This window comes from Cololabis saira, chromosome 14 (genome assembly GCF_033807715.1).
Source record: "Cololabis saira isolate AMF1-May2022 chromosome 14, fColSai1.1, whole genome shotgun sequence".
Taxonomy (NCBI): domain Eukaryota; kingdom Metazoa; phylum Chordata; class Actinopteri; order Beloniformes; family Belonidae; genus Cololabis; species Cololabis saira.
Window position 1 is genome coordinate 9939150 of NC_084600.1, and position 13694 is coordinate 9952843.

Sequence of the window (13694 nt, forward strand, 5' to 3'; positions counted from 1 at the left end):
GCGCCGCGGTAGCACACAAATGAATGGGATCGCCTGTGCTTTGCGCCCTCTCTGTGAAAGGGGTTATAAACATTGTTGTTTTTCCCGGGGTACAGAAGAGGAAACTCCTTCCGTGTTCATGTCTGACCAATGAGAGAACAGTTGGTTTGTGCATGGCATTTGTTAACAGCTTTGAACCGCTACAGACGGTAGCCTTGTGAACACAAACGCCACAAACGAAAAATGAAACAACTGTATCGACTTAGCCCCTGAATCGGAACAAAACAAACGGGCCACAGGTCTGAAAGCACCCTAAAACTCTAGCATGACAAAACAAAAGAACTGTGCAAGGCTCAAATTTAAAGTCCCAAGACTTTGATATGTATATTTACTGTTCAAACGCCACTAAAATAAAACATAATTCCACATACAGTAGTCAAGTTCTGTTCCAGGCCTTTGTTTTACAGTAAAGCATATTTGGTGTTAAACTCAGTAGCAATTGAGCAGATATACAAGTGGAAGTTAGGAAACAAGACATACAGTGGAAAAAAGAAACAAAACAGCAAAGGTATAGTTGAAAGAGACATAAAAGTTAGGTAACTTGGAAATAAATGCAACAGAGTGAGACACTGCAGGAAAGTGCTGGAGAATAAAGGGAAAGGTAAACATTTCAAAACACAAGGGAATGACAAAAGAAAACACGGATTATAAAAAACGCTCAGCATGTGATGCATCTTTGCAGTCCGTGTCAAAACTCTGACACACTGATGTCAACACTCTCATCACTACCGTTTTCACTTCTTTAGAGGTTTCCATCGTGCTGTAGGACGTATCACCCAGGTAACAAGGAACAAACTGATATTATTCCATCTGCAAGGAGGGATAAATGGAACTAAGGCATTATTTTGCAGCTTTTTACTGTGAGATGAATATATTTCGCTCTGCTCAATAAATGGATCAATTCAATCTTTTGGGGAGACTGAGTAACTGCAATATCCACAGTTTGGTTTGGATTTTCTTTCCGGGTTTGAATCCCAGCTGGGACATTTCTGTGTAAAATTCAGGTGTACTTCAGCTCTCCCACAGTCCAGAAACTTGCACATCAGGCTGATTGGGGAATTTAACATGATTGCAGCACAAAGTGCTAGTGTGTGTTTGGTTATTTATCTCCTTTGTCTGTGTGCTGCTGTGCTGGACTGGCAACCTGACCACAGTGAGCACTCTTCTCGTTCCATGACATCGAGGAGAGGCCCTACCTCCTTCTGTGACTACGTTTACATGCAGTCAAAATTCGGCTTACGGTCAAAATTCCGGTTACTGAAACATTCAGAATAATCTGTTTCCATGCGTGAGCCAACAGGGTTATCCCTGTATACATGGTAATTAATCATTTGGGATATCTGGATCAAACCAGCGACGCACGGAGAACGTCATGACGTAATTACCATTTCATTTCAGCTTCTTCTTCCTGTATCCAAATCCAAAATAACAACAATAACAGCAGCACGGTGGATAATGAACAGCCCAGTAGAAGTTGTTTTGTTTCTTGTTCCTGTAGTTCCCCTTTTGCCAGCGTCTTCCAGCGGTGCTTGATCTGGTCTGGCGTTCGTACAAATCCTGCTTCGCGCAACTTTTCGCCCACCTTTTTGTAAATCTGGCTATCCCGGTACTTTCTACCGTCTACAAATGCCAAAATGTTCATATCCTTCATTACATTTATGAAGTGATTAGTCTCCTCCTGGTCTTGCATTTCGCCATGTTTACTGTATAAGAACTTCCTGGACTCAAAAGAGCAAGATTCCTTGCGAAAAGAACATGCGCAGAAAACAAATTCCTTTTGATGGGGATATCCCGTTCGGCGTTTACATGACCAAATATTCGGGTTAGAAAAGGAGGAACCCAGGGGTCATTTTCGGATTTTTAAAACCCGGAATATGAGCAAATTCCGGTTATTCAAAGTGGTTATTGGTGTTTACATGGCCCTGCGCAACCGGGTTATTGATAATATTCCGGTTAGAAAAGGGTTATTGATGCATGGAAACGTAGTCACTTACTCTCAACAGGACAAAGCGGCTTCAGGAAATGGATGGACGGATGACTAGTTGATAATTATTTGACTAAATCAGGTTTACAGGGTACTCTTAAGTACATACTGTGATTTAATAACCCTGATGAGGTAAAACAAAAAAGAAAAGAGAGGAAGAATAGTTTCTTGGTAAGGAAGTGAGGATGTAGAAGACTATTTACAACGATCCCAATAACCAAAAAAAATCTAATAAATACCAAAATTAAAGTGAAGGAAACAGTGAAAAGAAAGCCCCCATGAGAAGGGATGGTAGATGTGTGTGCAGATAAATGGATCGATTACTGCAGCTTAGACGGGGAGTGTGTCAGGGGATGGAAAAGCAGGGAGAAGCGTTGTCAGAAGCTTGCTGCTGGTGCGAGGGTTAGCTGATGAAAGCTAGTGTGAAGCCAAGTACCAGTGAAGGAGAGTCCGTCACAGCGGGACGCAGAGGTAGTGAGGATCAGTGAAGAAGGAGCGCAGAGATAAAGATTCAGGTTCAAAGCTGCCTCTCTAAAGCCAAGCCGGAGGAGGGCAGGGTGGACAAGAGCATTTGGCTTGGATTCCTCTTTTTTTGATGGTTTCTTTGCTTTCATAAAGAATATAATGGTAATAGTAAAATACAATACAATACCAACAGCCCTCCGAATGTTTCATCAGTGTGTCTCGTCTCGTCTCAGTTGGGTCTTTGTTTTTCTTCTCTGTCTGACTTCAAATCCAATGGTTTGTGTTTTTTCCCCATTTAACTTGTCTCATGTTCTTTTCCCCTCATCTATAATCTCCCCTCACCTTATCTCACTGCAGAGAAGACCATTTTCTCCTTAATTGCTTTTACTCATGAAGGACATCACCTCTCTACGTTCGGCCGCAGCGATGGCCTTTGTCTTAGATTATTCTCCGTGCCGGGTCATGCGTCTACCTCCTTCCTACTGCCCCTTTCCAGATCCCTGCATGATTGTTGTTTGTTATTTTTCCGTCTTTGTTTTCAGCCTTCTGTTTCCTGAATGTAGTTGTCACCCATTGCCATTCATCTTTTGTGTTTGATTTGTCTCTGTTTCCTTCACAAATCCATCCCGTAATAAGCTCCATTCATTGCTCTCCTGCTGTCCACTGATTTCTTTTTTCCTTCCTTCTTCTTCATCCTTTTGTATGTGTGAGAAATATGCTGAACTCCATAGGGAATTAGATCTAATTCTTATTTCTGCTCCTTGTATTTCTGCACTTTACTTTACGTCTTTACTGATCTGTCTTTGCAATGAGAGATACATGGAGAAGTGTTTAATGAGGGGTACTTACTTTCAGCAAGTGAAGATGTGTCCTCTCATGTGCAATGTATTCCAGCTTCACATTTGTTGCCCACCGGGGTAGATAAAAAGATAATTACATTTCACCAGGAGATGGAAGAACATTCAGGGTTCCTAAACCTCTGAGCTTTTTTGCACAGTAAACATACAATCACAAATTTCTTTTGGAGTAATTTAATATTTTACATCGGCTTGTTGGAAGTATTTTTCTCAGCTGTGAAATAAACTACGAGACAGAACAAAAAGAATATGAAAATATTATTTGTGAAAAGGTCTTTGTAGCTGAGTTTGTGTGTTGTGGAGACACAAACACGAAGCCTGTAACGCTTGTGTAGCAGACCTGTAAAGATCAAAAAAGCAGGAGGGTATCTCTCCTCCAGCTGAGCAGGAACCCCAGCAGGACCGTGCGCTGCGTCTCTTCCCTCCAGGTAGTCCAGGGAGGATGATGCACTGATGTTTTAACATCAATCCTTCCTGTCTCTGCTTTGGCATGTGTTTGTGTATGTGGGTTTGATTTGATGTGGATCATCAGAAAACAAGGATAAGCTATAACCCCATTTCACAAAAAAAAGTTTGGATTCTACATATAAGTACAATTTTAGATAGAAAAATAATGCTAGGATTTGCTAAGAGATTAAACTTTTTGTTAAAAATTGTATTTGTCTTGTGAAACTCACCTGCCACTGTAACAGGTTTGGATCCGGTGTGACAAACGACGAGTCAGGGGTTGTTTTTCTATATTTATTTGCTGCAGAAGACACAAAAACACATTAAGAAGTGTTGTGCCACAGCGTAGCTTAGCCTTCCAGTTATCAGATGGTTATTCATAATTTTATTCACAATTATTAATAATTAATAAAGTCGACTATTTATCAAATTGAATTATCAAAATGATAATAATCCTCGGGGCACCACCTGGGCCTTAACTAGGAAAATGATCATTTTTAACAGCAGAAAATCAGTCTCAGAGATTAGGATTATTCTGCAGAATAGCAAATCTTATTATCACTTACAGAATAACAATTGAAGGCAATTAGTTCGGCACTGGCTCTGTCAAACAATCAATGTGACCAAAATTGTATGAAACACAAACAACTCCTCATTAAAAATCAATCAGAGTTTATTTACATATAGGTATCAAAAAGATGGTAAACGCAATACCCCAAATGCTGACCGGAGGTCCTTCCAAGAAAAACTCAAGAGCGGAGAGAGAAACTAGAAGAGAGGAACGGTTCCCACCCTGGACCGGGGCCGAGCTTCGAAAGGCTCTCCCCCCTTTCAGCTCCAAGGGACTGGGGAGACGTGTGAGATGAGAGGTGAGCGTGGTCCCGGCCGCTCTTGGCACGAGGCCAAGCTGGACGAACCGACCAGCTCGGTTGATGAAGAAAAAAAAAAAGTTAATGGGAGCCCGGAGGGATCCTCCGCGGACCGCGGCTCCAACGGGCGGGCCCCGCGGGCCCGGTCCGATGCGGGCCTTCCGCCTCCCCCCAGCCGGGAGGGGGAAGGAGATGGGATCTTTGGCCCAGAGCCAAAGATGATCAGACGAAGAGCAGGAGAAAAAAAAGTTAAGCGGTGGCAGCAGCTGCGTTTTGTCCTACGCGCGCTGCGATGACGTCACCAGCACCTCGCTTGCGATTGGATGCGCGCCGCTTGTAGGCGCCGCCCCACCCCGCATGGCATGCTGGGGGTTTGTAGTTTCTGACAAGGCGGCCATTTTAGGAGGCACATTAGAGCCGATTTCCGGCTGACCAGTTTCAAAGTTGAATATATATATATATATTAGGGGTGGGAAAAAAAATCGATATTTCAATATATTGTTGTGCTCTCTGTTTCAATAAATAATCGATATACTGTCGGCTAATATCGATATTTTATTACAACACACATAATGGTTTACGCGGTTGTCACCGCACTATTGTTCAAGCTCTGCCCCGCCCGCCCCCGCTGCCCTCGTGAACAAAACAAACATATCAAAGCGGCCGCCTGAGAAACCAGCTCAGAAAATACAGAACCACGGGTTACTTCGTACAGACAGCGGGCTGAGCAGCACTGTTAATGCTGGAAGTTACTGGAGTTTAAGCTGCCATGTGCGTTAATGTCCGCTCACACAGACAACCAGCTGCGTTAAGAAACGGACCCCGCTCCGCTCGCGCTCCACGTGAGGAGAGCGGCTCGCGTTACACCAACGCAGAGCCTACGCGGCTACGCGTACAGTACGGTGCGTGTCGCCGCGTACCTTACGGCGTAAATCTGCGTTGGTGTAACGCGGAACCATAAATCAGCCTTTACACACGACACGGACACACAGACACACGCCCACCCGTGCAAAACCAGTGTTCAGTGCTTTGGATATTTCAGCTTAAATTTCAAAATGTTATATTAGTTCAATGAAGTTCATATTATTTATATTTATTATAGCTTGTTTGGTTTCTTCTGTTATCGGATACAGTTTGTCATGATAAGTGAAAAATGCCTGATGCTTCATGGCAATATGTGTGTGTGGTGACAGAATAAATTAGACAGGCTAAAAGGATATTGGAAAAGAAGGCATATTGAAAAGCCTATTTGAGTTATTTCTTAGTTATTTCACAATAATTATTTGTGAAAGTATTATTTCACTAGTTATTTTACAGTCATATAATTCAGGCAACAGCGCAAACATTTTTTTTAATAACACTAATCCACATCAATATCGGATCAAATCGAATCAAATGGTGATAATAGATTCTGAATTTTAAGAATCGGATCAATTCTTGACATTTTAATAGATACCCAGCCCTAGGAAGCAGTGAGGTACTGTGCAAAATTAAGTTGCTTACTGACTTTTCAGTATTAGAAACAAAGCAGTGCACTGTCTTGGTTTATATAAAACATGTTATTAATGTTCATGCACTTTAATTTGTCCAGCTGTACAGTGTTTACATTTACAAGCCTAGGAGACAGTGAGGAAATATACAAATGCACTTTCTTGTATGAAGTTTTAGCATTGAATAAATGCATAACTACAGACGTTTTCCTTTTTATAGGTATTTTTTCTTTTTCAGTCCCATATATCGTGATATATCGCTCTTACCGATATATCGATATATCGATATATCGAATATCGAAAATATCGTGATATTATCGATATCCTGGGCCACATATCGCCAAAGTATCGAATTGGGACTTACCCGTATCGTCCCACCCCTAATATATATATATATTAACATTTATAAGTTCAAAGTTCACATGATCACTGGACGTAGCCCAACAGAAGTCTTCTGGACCCTCTTTTTACTCTTTTTACTCCATCATCAGAGTAACACAGCACTGTGAGGAGCTGACGTAATGACCTACGGAACCCCAGGAGGTACAAAAAGAGGGTACAGCCAAAAAGGTAGTTTCCTCAAAAGACGCAAATGAAAATAACAATAAAAAAAACAACTAATTGAGATAAAATTCACAAACGTTCAAATACAATTTGAAAACAAAAATGATCAAAGTGCGTTTTCCAACTCTGTTACATCCACCCCCACTGAATTTTATCAAAATTGATCACTAGATACAAACTATTCAGCACAGAAAACATTACAAATTTACAGTTCACATCACAAAGGGTCAACTTCAAAAAGAAACCAACACTGAATGTATCCCAAAAGGATGAAGTGGTATGAGAGCAGCGCTTATCCCTCAACTAATTGAGATAAAATTCACAACAAAATGAATAAATGATAAATAAAATCCCCAAATACAATTTGAAAACTAAAATTATTAAAGTGCATTTTCCAACTCTGTTACATCACTTTATTAGGTACACCTGCTATACCGAATAAAATGGCACCAACAAGGTTTAACAGCATTAAACCTTGTTGCTGTGTTGCATCTTTTGAGCATCGCTCTGTGTTTTCAAACTCAGGAGATCAGTTGCTGCAGCAACAGAATCCTCTTCTGTTCTAGCTTGATATAACGCGGTTCCACTCATGTCCACTCAGCTAGATGTACCCACCAGAAGGTTTTTGATTTTGTTCTTTGTTCTTGCACCAGTGGGTGTACAGCATGACCCTGCTCTGATATGGAAGAAAAAAATCCCCCAAAGATAAAACATGCCCGAAAAAACGATGAAAAACATGCATGGCATACATTGTTAGATGCGTCTCCATCGTGCCTTGATGGGCATTACTTTTCTCAGTCAAAAGTGTTACCGTGGCAACGCTAGATGCCAAAAAGCAAAAAAAAAGGAGAAAATTCGGACACTTATTGCTCGGCCGAACTTTATCGTAGAGACATCCTTCAAACTTACAAACACTACTAATAATATCAATAAATAATTAAATTTAGTTGTCCTGCCAATGGAGGCCGAAATCCTCCATGGCAGGACCCTTCCATACCGCATTCTCACCGACAAAGACGCACATTCACGCACCGTTTCCCCCTGCCCGGGGGGTCCAGCACCGCCAGAAGGCACCCCAGGCTGCGCGGCGAGCGACCCCCCTGAGAAAGTCCCTCCTTCAACCAGATGGGACTTCCCCTTACAATCAGACCACTTGAGATCGATATTAGACTGTAAATAGACTGAAGGCCATACATCGATATATATCCCAACAGAATGTTTAAGATTACCATAAGGTTATCATTGCTTTAGTGAGGTGTTTACTGGACAGATCTGAGAGTCTGAGGGTACACATGCATTTATCAGTGTTAGACCTGGAACTGCACAGTGTTTTTTTCCCTCCGGTTGTCAGTATCAGACTTGAGATCATAACTATGTTTAATGGCACTAAATTCAGTGATTATTAGACAACCTGTCACTACATATCATAGCGAGGGAAACCCTGCGCCTCTGTCTGGAAACCTTAATCAGCGCATGTACTTTTGCAAATAAAAAGTTATCAGATTAGAAGTTGTAATCACCTTGCAGAACTTGGCATAAAGGTCATTTTCTTCTTTCCTCAGAAATGATCAAAATTGAGCTCAATAGGCAGATGTGCTTCCTATAGGGTCATATGGACCAGCGTGAGGCAATATTGATGTTGCACAATAGTATTTGGTTGTAGGCTTGCATATGCATGGTATTAGTGCCATTTTCACTGTAATCTTCCATATTGCTCTTTTTTGGCCTAAAATGCAACCAATCTTAGTTTAAAATGCTCTTATTTGAAGACAGTGCAAGAAGGATATTGTAAATCACATTTGTGATATTTGACCCAGGTCAAGTCAGACGGACCACTCAGCAGCAGAACAAGCAAACTCGCGCTTGTAACAAGTGAACTTCCATTAGTCACACCTTCTATTTCAAAGCTTTCAACAGACCCCCAGAGAAGTAGGTTTTTTTTACGTTACATTACTTCAGTTCCACTGAGCTATAGCTGCATACGGTATTGCACTCTTCCTGTTGAGAAACGCCACAGAAATACTGGAAGTCGGGTGCCGGTGTTTTATTTCAAGCATTCCTTGCTTTAAGAAATGAAGTTCATATCTTAATATGAATAGACTAGTTTTTTATACTTTAATTATTTGTGGAGAATCACAAATACTTACAACAATGTAGAAAGTCCTAACTTTCATTTTGCTAGTGGTGGTGGAAATCTGAAAATAAAGACTGACAAAATAACCAAATGGTCTTTATGTCATTTAATGAAAACCTTGCAACGGATCAGCATACAATCACACATTGATGGTTTGCTCCCATGTGTAGGTGTGATTTATAGACAAAGATTGTGTAAGTAAATGTATAATAATATATAGGTGTGGTGTGATGCCAAATGTCATCAAGTCTGTAAACAGTCAAGAAAGAAATTACAATGGTCAGGTGATCAGTGGTTCCTTCCTGATTCAGATTTAGATAAAGTTAAACAACAAACAGATGAAGATGCATTTCCTCAGACAGTGAGTTCATTCAAAGTACAAGTCTGGAATCAAAGTGCATCATATAAAGTATTACCATGTGTCCGAAATGTAGAATACATTGTTATTTATCCATTACCTTAGTTATATATCTTTTTCTTCATCAATTTTATATGATTTTGCAAAACAGCTGTCTTGAAGAGAATTACAGTAATTGATGTTACTTAGCTATCTACTATTGGTTGTGTTGTTTTCATATTTTGCTGTAAAGATGCCCCTCCCTCTTCCACTGCATAGCCAAGATATTGAGCATTGAGGAGAAGGATGTTCAATACTAAATGTTTACTATGAGTCATTTTTGCAGGTATTACATGTAGCTGTAGCTGTACCTGTCAGTGTGAATCATTTTACAGACTTCTAATAGCAAGTTTAACATGTTTGACCTCTTCCATGGATACAGTATGCTTCCCAGCCTGATAAGCCAACTTTAATTCTTTCACCTCTGGTACAAAGATTGAATCTGTGTCAGGAATGGTTAGATGAGGACCCAAACGCAGGAGAGCAGGAGGCAGGAGTTCCAAAAACTTAGATTTATTTGCAAAAACAAAACCAAAAGCGCTGCTGAGCAGGATACAAAACAGAACATGAACATAAATCCGAAAAACTGTGAAAACCTGACGAGGAGAACATAGAGGGCGCAAACAGTACGGACCAGCGAGGAGCAGGGGAAAGACAAGACTAGATATACACAAAGGATAACGAGACACAGGTGCAGACAATCAGGGCAGATGGGAAACAGGAGGGTCGAGACAGAACTGAAACTCAGGGACATGGGCGTACAAAACCAAACAGGGAAATGTCAAATCCTGACAATCTGATTCCTCTGGATTCCGCTTTAAATTCCAAAGAGCAGTACCAAAGGAAACTGCTTCTAGACACCATTTGATAGGATGTGACCAGTAAGTGCAACAAAACATTTGACATAGGCAGAGCGACAAGCAGACAACAACATCCAGAATGGCTTGCAGCAGGTGAGGAACGCCAGTGAGCTGTAGCCGAGCCAGAGGGGGGGCGAGGGGGCGGGCGCCCCGGAGCCCACAAGCTCATAGGGCCCAATGATAGGGCCCTGTTTTGTGTGATACGTTCATATATAATCGTAAATTGTAGGCTATAATTACGATAAAATGTGCATTGTGCGGCCAGTGTAGGCTAATTCTTACTTTACAACTGTCCTGAAGGCATCAGGGCTGTGAGCCAACGCTGATTGGCTGTAAGGCCTGATTTATGGTTCCCCGTTAAATCGATGCAGAGCCTATGCCCTAGGGTACGGCGAAGCCTACGGCGTAGGGTGCGCGGCGACGTGCAACATACGTGCGCATCGCCGCGTACCCTACGCCGTAGGCTCTGCGTTGGTGTAACGCGGAACCATAAATCAGCCTTAACAGTTACAGCCAATTTGCCGACTCGGCAAATTGTGTTGTTGTCAACTAGACCGCCGAGTCTATTCTCTGTTATAGAGCTCAGAAATTATGTTATAGACGGCTGTGTCTATATCTATCTAAATAGATGTTTAATTTTAGACCAGTTATGTTGTTTTTTTTGTATTTAAGCTGTATCAAAGATGGAACTGAGTCAGTCCGTGATTTTCTGAGTTTTCAGAGCCATGTGATTGACAGCTGTCAGGCCGATGTGTGTGTGTGTGTGTGTGTGTGTGTGTGTGTGTGTGTGTGTGTGTGTGTGTGTGTGTGTGTGTGTGTGTGTGTGTGTGTGTGTGTGTGTGTGTGTGTGCATGGGCCAATCGAGAATGCTCCGCCCCCTCTGTACTGAGACCCACGCTCCGCCACTGCCAGTGAGTCACGGTTGTTGGTTTCTGCAGTAAGATCCAAAGTCCTTTTCTACTGCCACCTTGGTTGCTTTAAATAGAGGCTCTTGTGTTTGGTTTATTCTGTACTAATCAAAATGTAGCAGACCTATTTCATGAGAGAGATTTATTTATTTATTTTTGCAAAGTGATTGGTTATGGCTGGCCGGTCAACGTGATTTCTGCCTGAGTCACATGTGATTGATTTTCATCAACAGTGGTGGTGAATTAACAACTCCCGTGATTAGATTTCCTCTTTTGTTATATTTGGATTGAATTCCCTAACAGCAGAAATTACACAGTGCTGGTTTAAAAAGAAAATAGTGAAGTGCTATGGAATGTTTTTTTTTTTGCACTCTTCTGTCTTTTGTTATTGTTGAAACATCCACAACACTGAAGCCAGACTGTGTACTCGCTGCAAAATGGACAAATAAGTGCCAAGCTCAGCCTCAAACTTCTCTAATCAAAGTAGGTTTTTCATATAACTATTCTAACTTAAGATCCTTGCAGGTGCAGACACATGAATAATGGTTTGTAATGTCCATATTCCAGCCTTTATGTTGTTTTTCCCCTCATATTTTGCACACAAGGCTTGCTATGTGTGTCTTTATGATTGTGTGTAGCCAAACCCATCTGCATATATTTATGGCCTTTTTTCTCTGTTTGTGCAGACATCTGAGTGTTTTGAAAAACCGAAAACAAATCCTTTTTTTTTTTACGGGCACAAGCATCTGCTTGGCTGGGCGCTTCTTCCCTGGCACTATGGAAGTAGACAAAGGAATATGAACAGCACATTTCCAAATGTAATGGAATATTTTTCTTTGTGTGCCTCCTGAGTCCCTTGATTTGTGTTTGAAACATGATGCTACTAGTGAAGTTCCACCTTTGAAGAGGATGCATCAGTAATCATGATTGTTAGATGGATCACATGAAAGACCTTTTATAAATGAAATAAGGAGCGTTTGAAGAGGAAAGGGTGACGTACAAACTCATGCATGTCTGTCTAACCTTTGAGAAAGATGTTTCATAGTTAATCCGTCTCAGTAAAGGCAGAATGTGTTTATTTGAGAGTTTCAGTCTCAAATTCATTTCACACATTCCTGAGGCTCTGTAAGTGATCAGCGAGGAAAAAAGAGAGACGCAACACTTCTTTTCTCACCACTCTGAAAAATGTTAAAGGGTGCGAATATCTAATCTGTTTTTCATCTGTTTCTTTCTTCAGTCTGTCACCCCCTCATGGCCTTTGTCTGCGCTTTGGCTGAACTTCCTTCTTATCTTTTTTTTTTGTTTAACTCGTTTGGCTGACCTTCCCTGTCTTTTCTGTTTCTTTTATTTCCATCACTCTCTCCACCCCTCAGGCATCGGCACCGAGGACGGCAGTGCCAGGAAGGATGAGGACTTCAAAGGGACGTCGCAGAAGCAGGTCCAGTTCAACCCCGGACAGACGAGGGCCACGTGGCGCGTTCGGATCCTGACTGACGGGAAGTACGAGCAGGCGGAGACCTTCCAGATTCTGCTGTCGGAGCCGGTGATGGCGGTGCTGGAGTTCCCCGTCACAGCGACGGTGGAGATCATGGATCCCAGTGATGGTCAGCCTTCTACACACACACACAGACACACACACAGTGAAAATAAAGTGAGGACCGGCCTAAATGTCCTCACTTTGTAAAATGGTCCTCAGTCCAAAGGTTAAAAACTCACCTTGGTCCTCACAAAAATAGCTATGCAAACACACACACACACACACACAGAGCCGGCCCAAGGCATAAGCGAACTAAGCGGCTGCTTAGGGCCCCGTGACCACGAGGGGGCGCCCAAGAGTTAAAAAAAATTAAATAAATAATGTAATTATTTTTTTATGTGTGAGTGATGATTCATACATTATCAAAGGTATGTTATTGTACAAAAACACAATCATTAATATTATTACATAAACATAAACAATGTTAACAGACTAGAGTAGACTACTGCTGGCATATAGAGGGAATGCACATGATGCGGGTTACGCCCACTGAGTGTCAGAAAGACTGAGTGTCAGAAAGACTGAGTGGCAGAAAGACTGATTGTCAGAAAGACTGAGTGTCAGAAAGACTGAGTGGCAGCGTAAACTTTCAGTTTGAGTAACTGGAAAACATTTAAAATGGGAAAGAGCTGTTGTGCGATCGACTGTACTCATAGATTTAGCAAGAAATCGTAGTTATCGTTTTACAGACTGCCGAAAAATAAGCTTAAAAGAGACAAATGGATCGCTGCAATTCACAGAAACAACTGGATTCCAGGCACCGAAACGTGGATTTGCGGTTCCCATTTTCACTCACTCACTCACTCATCTTCTCCCGCTTTATCCGTTGCCGGGTCGCGGGGGCAGCAGCCTCAGCAGGGATGCCCAGAGATGAAATCCTGAGGTTCCCAAACCGGATCCCCTCCGGCCCCTGGCTGCGCCTAGAAATCCTGTCCATAAAAATTATGAACAGGACCGGTGACAAAGGGCAGCCCTGCCGGAGTCCAACATGCACCGGGAACAAGTCTGACTTACTGCCGCCAATGAGAACCAGACTCCTGCTTCGATCATACAGAGACCGGACAGCCCTTAGTAGAGGGCCCCGGACTCCATACTCACTCAGCACCCCCCACAGAATGGCACGAGGGACACGGTCAAATGCCT

The 13694-nt window shown here is 42.0% G+C and overlaps 1 protein-coding gene across 1 annotated transcript in view; it reads left to right on the forward strand.

Annotated features, from left to right (window-relative positions):
- LOC133459560 (FRAS1-related extracellular matrix protein 2-like) overlaps positions 1-13694 on the forward strand; it is a 146448-nt gene that overhangs the window by 53957 nt on the left and 78797 nt on the right. The window contains exon 4 of the mRNA XM_061739627.1: positions 12388-12618. Coding sequence (XP_061595611.1) covers positions 12388-12618 — 231 coding nt within the window. The remainder of the gene's footprint in view (positions 1-12387; positions 12619-13694) is intronic.